This window comes from Lygodium microphyllum, chromosome 16 (assembly GCF_053477565.2).
Source record: "Lygodium microphyllum isolate KBCC chromosome 16, Lygodium_microphyllum_v1.1.10, whole genome shotgun sequence".
Lineage (NCBI taxonomy): Eukaryota > Viridiplantae > Streptophyta > Polypodiopsida > Schizaeales > Lygodiaceae > Lygodium > Lygodium microphyllum.
The window spans coordinates 116,137,058-116,151,492 of record NC_141150.1 but is presented as its reverse complement, the minus strand read 5'-3'; the positions used below and the strand labels follow the sequence as shown (position 1 = coordinate 116,151,492).

The following is a 14,435-nucleotide window of genomic DNA, read 5'->3' as shown; positions in this document are numbered from 1 at the left end:
CCTAAAGATCTCATTTTCTACATTAGTGTATTGTGCATCAATAGAACCACTATCACAGACTTTGATAACCCTAAGGGGCCTAGCCAACAAATTTGAAGGTTCCTAGAAAATTTATAATAATGACAATTGTATAAGAGAACAAGATCATTTTCTTTAAACTCTGTTACTTTTTAGTGTTTTGCTAATGCCAAGGCTTTTGGTACCTTTGCATTGCCTCCAAGCTCTATAAGGCCAACTATTGCTCCTTGTCTAATTTTACTATTTATAAATGAGAGGGCTTCCTGTAAAGTAGGCAACTCTTCCTTGATATGGAATATAGCATTGGTTCTATAAACCAAATTGAACATTGTATTTTTATTAGTTACCTTATAAGTGATTGTGTAGGCCCAAAAAGTGCCTCATAGAGATACTCATCCTATATCCTTAAAGAGGGTAGGCCACCAATAATTGGCTAACAAAACCTTTCTTGCTATTAATTCAATAGCAAAATGGTCACCACAAGGCTCTCATATAATGCATTTAGAACCATAGGGACTTCATCTTCTCCTACACATCGATTATAAATACTCTCTCTTGGAAATAATTTATACGAATAGCCTCCTAATAACCCATAATAGTGTGCTTGCATCAATGTCTATCTTTTTCTTCAGTTATTAGCTTTAAGGGGGTATTGAGTTATACTTGAACAATTAGAGATATCTACATACCATGTGACTTGTGTCACCACAGTAAAAAGTGGAATATCTAGCAGATTATCTCTTCAATACCTTCCTCCTTGTCTAACATTAGTATTTATGAAAGATGATCTCCTAGAATATGAGCTCTTCTAGGACAAGTAATTATTTGAGAATCAAACTCTTGGAAAACATCTATCAAATTACCTGCCCAATTAGTTCCTTCTTTATGAAGCAAACACACTTTAATGCTTCTCGATCAACATCCATACTAATTTTATTCCATATTTTATCTACCATAATTTATAAATATTCCTTCTCCATAGCAGTATAATTCCTTTATGCATCACATCAATTGCAACTTGTATAATAAATTAGATGATCCACCTTACTATCATTGGCTTGACATAAAGTAGCTCCCACTATGTACATAGGTACATCTAGATAAATGTGAAATTTCTTAGTTTAGTTAGGAGGTGCCATTACTAGTCCTTCAATTAATTTTTGCTTTAGAAATTCAAATACTTTTTGGCATGCATCATCCCAATTTAATGGAATATCCTTCTATAGCAAACTTGTTTAAGGTGATGCTACCTTTGCCAATCATAAATAGATGACCAAAAATAATTTAGATGTCCTTAGAATCGCCCCCCCTAATTGTTTAAGATTTTTTGGAGGTGGAGGTGCGAATTTTTTTTTCCATTTTAGCATGATCCATTGCAATACTCCCTTTAAAGATTATATGTCCTAAAAGGGTTCTTTGTAGAACTCCAAAGATAGAATTATCTACATTTAATGAGCTACCCACATCATTGTTTCATCCAAACACTTGGGACAATAATTGAGATATATCTTTTATTGTTCAAAATACACAAAAATCATCTAGAAACACTTCCATCCATTGGCAAAGAAAATCTTGATGCACTGCAATCATAACACTTTGGAATGTTGCAAGTGCATTGCATAAGCAAAAGGTGTTACTTTATAAGCAACAGTATCCCACTAAGTAGTGAATGTAGTATTTGACTAAATATCCTCAAGATGGATCAAAATTTGGTTGTATCCACTAAACCCTTCCATAAAATAATTTAGCTCATGGCCCGCAACTTTATCAAGCACTTGATCTATAAATGGCATAAGCAACCTTACTAAGTTTTAAACAGTCTAGACAAATTCAAATCTTCTTGTTATTCTTCTTGGGAACTACAATGATGGGAGATATCATTCACTCTAAGGAATGGGATATATAAATCTCACATCTAGAAACTTAGTAATCCTAGCTTTCACCAGTTTTGTATACATGGGAGTAGTCCTTCATTTATGTTGGCATATGGGCTTTGTGCCCAATTCTAGATCAATATAATGTTGTCAAAGTTTGGCTTTGATCTCCTTAAGGTCCTTATATGACTAAGCAAACCCCCAATATGTGCTTGTAACACCTCTTCAAACCTTTCCCGATCGCTTGTATCTAGGTGAGCTCCTAGATTTAGATACTTTTCTTCTACCGTTTTGATCTTAATTATCTCTACTCCAGGCTCTCTCGCATTCAAAGAAATCATCATTTGGTATTTTATTAACACAATATCTTCATATATTTCCATCATAGCATTTTCAAGCAGACCATACCTTGCACCTGATTCTTGTGATTCTTTCCCTACATTTATTGAATTTACCAAGGGTAAAGCTCTATAGGGTATAATAGCTAAGTTGTCCTCAATGTCATCAATATTTTCTATTTTATAAGCATTTGATGCATTGGTTAAGGATCTTCGAGTATGCCTTCCTTGATTTTTACCAAATTGACAAATAGTAGTTTCCAAATCCTTACTGCCCTTTACTTTGAACGAGTCTTTACTTTGAATGAGTCTTTATTTTGAACAAGTCTTTACTTTGAACGAGTCTTTAGTAGAGCCATTTGCACACAAAATTTGCTCTTGATCACATGGAGATTGTGAATATAAAGGTTATGATGGCATCATAAAATCTTGTTGTGCTTTTCCAAGCATTGTTGGGGTCACTTGAACTCCAACACAATTGCTTGCTTTTAAGCCTAATTCCTCCTTCTCAATTTCAAGTGAACTTTTTCTTGAAATGATTGAGCTTTGTTCTATCTGTTCTACATTGTTATTTCATTTAAACTCCTACTGCTCTAAGTATATCTCTAAGAAGTATATTTCTTCTAAATATCATTTTTCCCTAAATTGGATATCAACCTTCTCCTTCTGTAGCTTTACTATTTTCTTTATCACTACATTCATAGCACTCATCACTACTACTTCTTTCTCACTTTCTAGTACCTCAATTAATTTCTTGATTGGTGTCTCATGATTACTATTGCATACATTAGTACTAAGCTCCAATACATTTGTGGCCATGGATGGATCATCTTTATCATTGTTTAATGATGGCCATTGTGAAATCCTTACAAACATCTCTATTTTGCTTATCTCTTCCTTTCTTTTCCAACTTACGATTATAATTTATTTTAGCTACAAATGAAGTAATTCAACCCCAAAAGACATAACATCTACCTTTGAAGAAAATGCCATAAATAAATTGTCCTTGGGGTCTTTGTAACCATTCTCAATGCCACTACTTTCATGTAAACTTGCTAGAGAGTTCATTAAAGCTTCATCTAAATTTGAGGTCACTATGTCTTCCACTTTTTCATCTTTTAAATCATCACTAAAAGAGGTTTCCGATCTTTGATACACAAAAAATACATCTTTAGGTTCACTTTGCTCTCTATGCGACAATAGTCTAGGACATAGTTTGGAAAATTGCTCATAAGAACCATTAACTTTTTGTATTGTATTCTTGACACATTGATATTCTCCTAGTATAATAATTAAGAAATCTAGGATTGCGTCTTCTAGTGTTGATATATTGGTTGCTAATATTGCTATCAGAATCATTATTTGACAATAAGTTAATTGCATACTTACCCATACAACTTGTTTTGCTATGTGAGGCTAATGCATTTTGTTCACTTCCAATTTATATACTCCTGCTAGTTGTTATGTCTTAAATAACCAAGCATGAGGTCCTTCACCATTGGTCCTCTCTATATATGAGTCATATACCTCCTATTGGATTTCTCATTCATTTCATTAATTGCTTCATCTCCTAACTCTCTCAAAAACCTTTTGGAAATCACTTGTATCTTAACCCTATTATTTCAAGGAGCAATCATGATTTGTACCTCTATACCAAGCTTGATCACATTTTTCTTAGTATAACCAAGGCTAACCTAACACAAGAAATATGAGGATATATTTATTGATGAATAAACCACCAAATAATTAAGATAAAACTCTAGTCTAGTAATTACAAACTTCAAATTTCGAAGTAATTCCGATTGAGTCACCTTCCTTTGATCAGCCACGCATAGAGTTATATGAGTAAGCTCTAAATTTTTCAACCCCAATTCTTGCATCTTTTATTCTATCATTAGATTGATAGCCAAACATTCAATAAATGGGCATTGATGGTAGTATCTATTACCGATGCTCTCGAATCAATGAATGGATCCATTGTTTTTACTTATTTAGTTGTCTTCCCCTTCAATGCATTTATACTGACTTTATCAAATTTTCTACTCCTGCATTGGGCTAACTTGTGATTAAACTATTATTAGCATGTAGGTGTTATTTTCAAGCTTTAGATGGATTTGCGTGCAATAATGCAAGAGGCTTTAACTTCCACATGTCTTCATTCAACTGCATTCAAGGATAGAGTCAAGCTTCTACCAAAAAAAGTGATTGTAACTATGCTCTTTAACCCATGCAAAAGGAAATGACAAAATAATTGTATCCATTAAAATATGCTTCCTCAAAGTATTGATTCTACATAACTACTCTAACAATCTACTGGCCACAACACAAAACACATGAGTATCCTTCCATCTTTCTACGAGGAATAATGCAACCAGTGTCACACATGTGCACTCATGCAATAAGTCACAAATCATGTAGCAAATAGATAAAAGGTAAAGGGATCATTTTGTTTCTTATAATATGTAAGGGATTTTTAATACCCTTTGAACACACATGTTATGGATGGTTTCTCATGGGTGCATCCCCCAAGAATTTGCCTATGTTGTAATTGATCAAAAGTACAAGATGAACACGTTACATTCATTGAGAGCTCTACTTTCCAATGCATATGTGGAATCTAAGGAACCGTCAAATTTGAGGAAAACTTTTCAAGCTTAGTGAGGCATTGAAGAGAGATATATATGTAGTTGAAGACATCCATATGATTAATATGAGATTATGGAGAAACAAGTCTAGTTGTATGGGTATGTATTGGACATAAATTTGGTCTCACAAAGGTGCAATTTTTTTCAAATCCATTTCAATTTGGACATTTTTGTCAAATATATAAAGAGAGTCTCTTATGAAAGTGATTATAATGGAGAAAGACATGCCAAAAAAGCTTGCACATGTACTTACATTGGATTCGGTTTGTCATTTTCTTCAATAATTTTGCAAATGTCACAATTATTTGTGCCTTCTTCAAGAAGAAAATAAAATAGATGCTATCTAGTTTTGGTCAAATCTTACAACGAGGCCCCAATTTGCTTCTATTTTGAGGCAGGGGAAAATTATAGACACATGTAATACAAATGAGAAATGTTTTCTAGTTTGATTTTTTGTGCTATTATTGACTTGAGTATGATGCACACACATACACACACACACACAATATAAATAATAATTTTAAAAATGTAAGAAACTTGGATTAATAATGTGGAGAAATACTAGCTACATTGGCTGGTATATAAGGTGTAAGAGACTTTATTTTTATACCATTCAAAATTAATACAAAGTCTCTTTCATCTTCAAGCTTTCTCTCAGATTTTTCATCTCTCATCTCTTATTTTTTTCTCTCTGCTTTCAATATTTCTCTCTCCTCTTCTAGGATTTCTCTCTCTGTTGCGTTCATCTTCTCTCTCTTCTACTATTCTCTCTCTCTCCCTCTCTCTCCTTTTCTCTCTTCCGATTCACTTCTTAAATAAATCAACTATGGACTGATTGATGTGTTTCCCTACTAATTTACAATAGCCTATCATAGTCCAAGTGGCCAATGGAGATGAAGAAATCAATAATCAAATGTATCCTAAGGTGTATATTCAGTTGGCTAAAAATTATGGGCAGTAAATGGATTTAATTGCTTTGGATATGGGCCCCAATGACATCATGTGAGGCTATGATTGGCTGGTGCAATTAAGAAAAATTGATATGGACTCTTCTCAATTGTACCTAGAGTTTGTTAGTGGTGGACAAGTTATACGCTTGGATGGAATCCATAACAAAACTGATTTTGAGGTTATTATAGCAAAGCAAGCCAAAAAGGAGTTCAAGAAAAGATCCCAAATCTTTGTCTTGCATCTTAATAAAGAAGTGCCAAATCAGCCCAAAGAATCAACCATAAAAGGTAAAAATATCTATTCTAGATACCTACAGTATTGCCCCCTAAAAGACAAGTTGGCCATCCAAATGATTTAGAGTCTCATTCAAAGCCAATTAACAAACCACTCTATTTCCAACTACACAAGGGAAGAAGTGGCCAAGCATATTAAAGAGCTATTAGAGATGGGATTTAAAGAGCCTAGTTCCTCACCTTACGCATCCCCAATCCTCTTGGTGAAAAAGAAGGATGGATCATTTCATATTGTATTCATTACATGGATCTCAATAAGATTACAATGAAGAATAGGTATCCTATCTCTAGGGTGGATGACTTACTTGATGAGTTGAAAGGAGCAAAGTATTTCACTAAAATAGATTTATGATCCGGCCAGTATTAGATTTGCATGAGGCAAAGTGGTGAAGTAAAGTTTGCTTTTAGGACAAATTGTGCCCTCTATCATTTTCTAGTCATGCCCTTTGGATTGACAAATGCTTCAAGTACCTTTTTGTTGAGATATTTACAATCACACCCACTGTGGCCTCTTTGTATGAGGTAGTTCTGGGCTTAGGACATACAGGCAAACTAAATCCCATATGCATAGAAAGGGAAACTACTACCCATCCAACAACTATAAAGCATTGTACTTGACTACCACTTTTTGATACATATGATGAATGCAATATCATAATGCTTTCCCATTTCAGTTAGTGTCTTGGTCATTGTTAGTCTCATACTTAAGATTTTGTTTATGAGTCCAAGCTTCCATCTTGGAACCTAATTCACTTGAGTAACAATTGGTCTATTCAGTCTATGTCATCATGAACATTCTCTTTGTGTTCCAGCCCCGCTATAGCCATGCTCTAAATCCCGTGTCTTTTCACATGGTATCAGAGCCCAGTCGGGCATGTCTCAACTCGTCTTATCTCTTCTCTGCTCTCTCTCAGTCCCTTTTCAACTCTTGTCAGCTCAATTCCAGCCCATGACTTCACCTCTCAACTCTACCTTCACTTGAGCTTCCATGGCAGCCATAGCCAATTACACGCTGTCAGCTTGAAGCTCTTATATCTCACTCCACAAGTAAAATCTCCTGGAGCTTCCTTCTAGAAAAGTGTTCTCTACTTCCAGAGCTTCTTCTTGTCACCTCAATCACTAACATCAAGCAACCATAGGCTTAGCATTGTCAAAATTCTCAGTCATTACCATAGCTTGCAACTATGACCTGCAGGACATACCCTGCTTGGAGTCCTTGGATCTCTCAATACAAAGCATATCTCCTCTTGCTTTCTTCTAGAGGATCATTCTCAACTCAAGGCGCATCTTCCCATCACAAAAATGCAAGACATTAATCACTCTATAGGCTGGCATTGTGGAAATTCGTGGTCGCAGACAAAAAACAGCATAGTCTGATTCATACGCCCTGAGTAGTCACGACGTCCTGCAATCTTGCCCATTTCCATAGGGTTTTTGAAGGCCATTAATCAAGCTTCATTCTCATATAAAAATGTCTTGAAATGGTTGAGTAAACAATGCACACTAAGCAAAAAACCAAACTGCTCTCTGAAACCCTAATTGTGACTCCATAGCCATTTTCACCTAAGCTCAAAAATCTCATCATTTTCTCTCTCCTATCACTTGGTTTTACCCATTTCCACTCTAATCTACTGTCCCAGCATCAAATCAAGGAGGGGAAGGACTTGGAAAGATCTAAGAAGGATCGACAACCCCTAACTAAGAAGATTCAAGTTCAACATCAACTCAGACATAGTCTTTACATAGTGTGTTTTCACATTGTCATTACTTGTGTCTCTTGACACACTGTAATCTGCTCTTCCATTGATAAAATCTGAGAATTCTGGAGTTGATTTGTTGTTGATCCTTGGTCGTGACAATGTCAAACAAGAAGATCTTAATGCGGATGCAAAGCAACATTACTCTTGTTGCTCACTTGCAATACATAGAAGTCTTGTTTGCATCACTTGCAGGTAATGTTGGAGCTGCCTACACCAAAGAGCAATCAATGATCTTATCTGAAGACCTTAAGATGCTCCAAACACTCTACTCAACATGCCAAATAATGAGATGTCTTTGCTTGAGGGGGACATGGACATGAAGACTAAAGCTGCACAAGCAAAGTGAAGAAGAAGTAATTGGAAAAGGAAAAGACATTTGATCTCACAAGAATGATCAAGTTCTTCTAAGTGAAAGTTTAAACTTAGGGAATACCCATGGAAGTAAAATTTTAACCTTGTTGGGGGATACACCTCAAATAATGTAAGCATACCATGTGCGATCTCAATAGAATGTATATCTTAGCTTATAGAATTTGGACAAATTTACAACAGTATACTTAGGAAAGGGGCTTTTTGTTTTACTTTTTTAAAAATTACAAGTTTATTAATGAAAAAGGGTCGTTTTATTGCCTATACTATGTAAGGGGTTTTCTTGATACCCTTTGAACACACACTCTATGAATGGTTTCTTGTAGGTGTATCCCTAAAGATTTTCTCTATGTTGTCATTAGTCAAAAGTAGAATATGAACAAGTTACATTCATTTGAGAGCCAAATTGTCCGATGCATTTGTGGAATAACTTTTAAAGTTGAGGGCTAAAATGATATAGCACTTAACTTGCGTCGGCTTTGCCGGCACAAAGTATGTGCTCAACATTCATGAAAATTGCTCTGTCCATCGGAAACCAGCCCGATTATACTCTTTTCAAGCTTGGTGAGGCATTGAACACACACACACACACAGAGTTGAAGACATCCATAGGTTCAATATGAAATTATGGAAAAACAAATCTAAATGTATGGGTGTTAAATAGATATAATTATGGTCACAAAGATGCAAATCAATCCAAATCCATTTTGATTTGGACAATTTTGTTGAATGTATAAAGAGAGTCTCATATGAAAGTGATTATAATGGAGAAAGACATACCAAAAATGCTTGCACAAGTACTGACATTACATTAGGTTTTGTTCTCTTCTCTAAGAAGTTTTAAATGTTACAATCATATGTACATTCTTTAAGAAGAAAATAAAACAAATGCTATCTACTTTTTGTTAAAGCTTTCAATGGAACCCCAATTTGCTTCTCTTTTGGGGTAGAGGAAATTTGTGGACACATTTAATATAAATGAGAAATGCTCCCTGGTTTGATTTGTTATGTTATTGTTGATTTGAATATAAAGCATATGCAAAGATATATATAAATGGACATAAAGAATTGTTACGCAAAGAGGAATCCCTCAATATCCTTCTATATAAGTTTTTTATAAGAGAAATCTTGTAGCCAAAATCCTTTGGCATGCAAAAACAAACACTATAGCCTCCAGAGTCCATTGGAAGGAGATAGGGGATCCCAAAGCAGATGTAAGTTTGGGGATCTATGTCGTATTGCTTTGCTAATTAGTGAAGCTATAGTCCAAATATAGTAATAATAATAGATATATTGATGGCACAATGCACGTGTGTGTGTGTACGTGCACGTGTGCGTAAACATATATATGTACATATAAGGGCTTTTTGACCATGAGTTGGGAGTCCAAGATGTAAATTTCTTGAAAATGGTCCCCCGACCATGGTCAATTTTGAAGGGATTCCCTCAAGAAATAGGGAGCTAGATTCCTTTTGTGTTACTTTTACAAAATAGCAAAAGGACTTGACCAAGCAATGATTGTTTCATCTTCATGACCTACAATAGGAGGTCATGTTGTCATGGACCTTTTCGTAGCTCCCTCCTTCCACACTCACATCACCGGTTGAGCAATCGTCAACAACGCGGGAAGGTGCTTCCAAACTTCGCATTGTGGGTTTTGAAAATTTCATGCCCTTTTCATGACCCTTTCCAAACTTCTTGTGGGGGGGGGACCGACCCTTCTCATGGCATGTGCTATTCTTTTAACGTGGTATATATTATTATATTATATATATTATCGATACTACCAAGGAATCGGAGTAGAAAGCCGGTTTTCTCGACCACCCTCTCTCTCTCTCTCTCTCTCTCTCTGTGTCCGTGTCTGTGTGTCTTTCTCTGCGCAAGCATGGGTTCTGTCTCCACCATCAAAGCCACCTTGCGCAAATGGGGACTAGTCTGCTCCTGTTCGTCTTTTTCGAATGATTCTCCTTCTCATGCAGGCTATGAGCAGTTGACGTTCTCGCAGAACATGATCAGGGATCCTGCAAGATTCAAGCACAAGCGAAGGTGCCCTGTCTCTGCGGGGGATGGCAAAGAGAGCCGAGTCTTCTGGGTGGAGCCTCACATCCTGGAGCACTGGCTATTCCAAGATCTGATGCAAAGGAGCAGCAGAGCCAAGGAGGAGGAGGAGGAGGAGGAGGAGGGCATTCAGGATGAGAAGGTAGAACAAGGAAGGTGGATGATTGTGAGCAATGATGGAATTGCAAGGCAAGACGAGAGTGGGGAGAGGGTCATGGAAGACAAGAGTGCAGGACAAGAAAGGTGCACTACTGTGCGTACTGATAGAAGTGCAATTGACGATGAGAAAGAGGATAGGATGATGGATGACAAGGGTGTAAGCCAAGCAAGGTGGATTGTGAGGAATGATGAAAGTGGAAGGCAAGATGAGAAGGAAATCAAGGTCATGGGGCACAAAAGTGCAAGACAAGAAATGTGGTCAAAGGTGGATGACAAGAGGTGGATTGTGAGTAAGGATGGAGGTGGGAGGCACGAGGAGAGGGTCATGGAGAGCCAGAGTGCAAGACAAGAAATGTGCGTTAGGGATTTGCATGATGAGAAGGGGGAAGGAGTTAAAAGGAGGAGCACCTTACATCGTCTTGGCTCTAGAAGGAGATCACCTTCATTTATGTGCTTGTCCATGGAGTGTGACCCTTTACTCTTTGAGTTCTGCCTTTGGCTTGTCCATAACAATGACCCTTCTCTCCAAACCCTTAACCTCCATGATTTGATGGATTTCTATGGTGGGGATCATTGAATAACCTTCTTAATTTGATGGAACTCTAGGTGGGGATTCTTCATGTGTCTTCAAGTTAGATAGCTTCTTTATAGTCATGGCTCTTGATGGAATTTTGCTATAAGGACTCTTGATATATCCCCTTGGAAAAGCCACTTTAGTCATGGCTTAACTTGTACATAGTGCACTCCATGTAGTCTATGACAAGGAGCCCACTCGCTCCACTATCACATGGAGCACATGAATCATATCATGCTCTTCCTTAGTCATTTCTCCTTTGTATTCCATGTATAATTGATGCATGATTTATGCTTGATGTATTAGCTTCCTACAATATATGTGGATGCATAAAACCTTTGTAGAGTCTTTCTACTCAGAAATGATTTTGGCAAAGTTATAGGTTGAACATTCAATTTGAAACTATGTTTTGATGTATCTCATAGAGAGCAATAGGCTTCATTTATTGTCTATGAGAAGAGCTACCGTAATGCTCTAAAAAGCTAATGGTCACACTAATAGAATTTACACCATGAGGTATTCATCAATAGTTCTCTAACATCATTGACATTGCAAAATTTTTAGATGGAAAACTTATGGTAGCTTGTTTTATAGGCTCGATCAAACGTTAACGACTAAGAATTGTGAACAAGGGTCCACCTTAACACCTAGACTATTAGCAACTTTACACACAAGTAAAAATGCTTGGGACTAAATATAAAAGCTCCCTAAAGTGTCCATTAAGATATTATATAATTTTTTGATCCATTACATAATTTTTTGACCTATATAGCCTATTCCAATCACTAATCACTGGTCATACCTTTGCTTGGTAGATCATAGTTCTCTCCTTGGGTGCATATCGATAACTTGTGCTCAAACCATGAACCCCCTTCATGATCAAAGTGGAGCCTCTTGATTGCTAATAAAACCATTTTGAACTTCCACATTGCTAGGATGGAGAGGCTTGTTTTGAGAAGAGGCCCAATGTATGTAAAGAGAAAGCATGTGTTTATGCTCTTATGTCTCACTTTATTTGGTGTTGAAAAGTATCACATTGTAGTTTGACAACAAGTGTAGTGCATGGCAATACATTTTATTGTACTACATCTCAAAACAAGTATTGCAACTACCTCACTAAAATTATACTTATGGCACATCTATACTACATTATTATTTGAGCTACAGGTTCGAAAAAGTGTCGAACCACCACAGTGCTCCCGAACCTGGCTCCCAAACCAAACCAAAGTGACCATTAATGTCACATGATTAGGAGCAGAATGAAGGTATGTGACCATTAATGTCACATGATTGGGAGTAGAATGGAACGTGGTCTCCTTCCACCACCTTCTCTTCTTCTCTCACTCTCACTCTCATTCTCACTTTCACTCTCACTCTCACTCTCACTCACGAGGCAGCAAGTGCAAGCAGCAGGAGGTAGGCCAGCAAGTAGCAGCAAGCAGCAGGAGGTCAGTCCTCTCTCCCTCTCTCTCTCTCTCTCAGCATTTTTGTGTTCTCCCTCTCTCCCTCACATTGATGTGCTTCTCTGCACTCTGCACCCGTCCGCGTGAGCTCCACACATGTAGACGTCAGAGAGTCTATCTCTCTCTCCACAACATTCTTCGGGGGTAGGGGGGGGGGGGGGGTGCGGGGAGGGATTGTCTAAATGTCGGGGAGGGCGGGGGGTCGCAGCCGCCGAGCCGGACGTCAGAGAGTCTCTCTGACGGACGTCGCACAGCGCCTCTCTCTCTCTCTCTCTGACGTGTCGTAACACGTCAGAGCTCTGACGTGTTACGACACGTCCGTCAGAGAGACTCTCTCTGACGGACGTCAGAGAGAGAACTCCTGGCCGTATTGCATTGCTTCCTTCGCTTTTCCCTTCACCTGCGCTGCTTTCTCCTGCCCATGCCCCTTCGCCTCTTCCGCCTTGGCATTGGTCACGTTCTTTGCGTGCTCCGCCTGACCGGACGACATTCTGAGAGAGAGAGAGAGAGAGAGAGAGAGAGAGAGAGAGAGAGAGAGAGAGAGAGAGAAGCTAAGAAGAAACTGAAAGTGCACCGAACTTTTGAGTATGGTAGCTATCACTGCATATATAACCTGAGCGAATTGAGGGGGACTTTATAGTCGAAACCTGCATGGTATCGTGGCAGCGTTCCAAGGTCTGCCTGCCAGCCTCTCGGGTCTCACCTCCGACTTCACTTAGTTATTTGATTAACTATCGTTAAGGTTAACGTAAGGGGCAAAAAAGTTCAAAACCACCATAACACGTCAGAGATCTCTGACGTGTTACGACACATCAGAGAGTCTCTCTCTGACGGAGAGAGAGAGAGAGAGGCGCTGTTTACTCTCTCTCTCTGTCTGACGTGTTCGTCAGACAGAGAGAGAGAGTAAACAACGCCTCTCTCTCTCTCTCTCTCTCTCACACATCCAGCCCCTTTTCCAGACGTGCGTTATTGCCCTTTCTTTCCGAGAACGAAGCTTCGGGTGGCAGTTGGCGAGGGGTATGCAAGAGTTTGCTTGAGTGCTACTTGGCCGTTCCCAGGCTCCACAGTCCCTGCGCTTCTTCCGCTCTGAATTTCTTTCGCCCCTTTGCTTCCTTCTTTGTGCAATGTGGCCTATACCCACAGTAAGGTTCACACATCATGTCTGTCAGAGAGAGAGAGAGAGAGAGGCGCTGTTTACTCTCTCTCTCTCTCTCTCTCTCTCTCTCTTCAATGATTAGTTAATAGTTTATTTAGTTAATAGTTTGTTAGTAAACAGTGCCTCTCTCTCTCTCTTCAATGATTAGTTAATAGTTTGTTAGTAGTTAGTCTCAGTTTGTTCTTTTGTTTTAGTTTATTTAGTTAATAGTTTGTTAGTAGTTGGTTAGTTTGTTCTTTTGTTTTAGTTTATTTAGTTAATAGTTTAGTTAATAGTTGGTCTTAGTTTATTCAGTTAATAGTTTAGTTAACAGTTTATTTAGTTAATAGTTTAGGGTTAGTTTGTTCTTTTGTTTTAGTTTATATTTAGTTTATTTAGTTAATAGTTTAGGTTTAGTTTGTTTGTTTTAGTTTTAGTTGAGAGAGAGAGAGAGAGAGAGAGAGAGAGAGAGAGAGAGAGAGAGAGAGAGAGAGAGAGAGGTTGCTTTGCTTGGTATTGTCTAATTTATTGGTATTTTGGTTTATATTTTGTGCAGTTTGTTTGTGAGGATTGGTATTTCAGGTCGGTGATCTCTCTCTCTCTCTCTCTCTCTCTCTCTCTCTCTCTCTCTCTCTCTCTCTCTCTCTCTCTCTCTCTCTCTCTCTCTCTCTCTCTCTCTCTCTCTCTCTCTCTCTCTCTCTCTCTCTCTCTCTCTCTCTCTCTCTCTCAGGTTGTAAATGTGTTAGTTTAGTTAGTTAATTAGATTGTTGGTTAGTTAATTAGGTTATTGGTTTAAAT

The 14,435-nt window shown here is 37.8% G+C and overlaps 1 protein-coding gene across 1 annotated transcript; it reads left to right on the top strand.

Moving 5' to 3' along the window:
- Positions 1-10,079: 10,079 nt before the first annotated feature.
- LOC148023276 (uncharacterized) lies at positions 10,080-11,344 on the top strand. Its single transcript, XM_087695196.1, has one exon. The coding sequence runs from the start codon at positions 10,134-10,136 to the stop codon at positions 11,040-11,042; it is 909 nt and encodes a 302-aa protein (XP_087551322.1). The 5' UTR covers positions 10,080-10,133; the 3' UTR covers positions 11,043-11,344.
- The last annotated feature ends 3,091 nt before the right edge of the window (positions 11,345-14,435 follow it).

Bases quoted from the DNA above. Each gene is read 5' to 3' on its own strand.
- LOC148023276 (XM_087695196.1), top strand. From the start codon at position 10,134: ATGGGTTCTGTCTCCACCATCAAAGCCACCTTGCGCAAATGGGGACTA.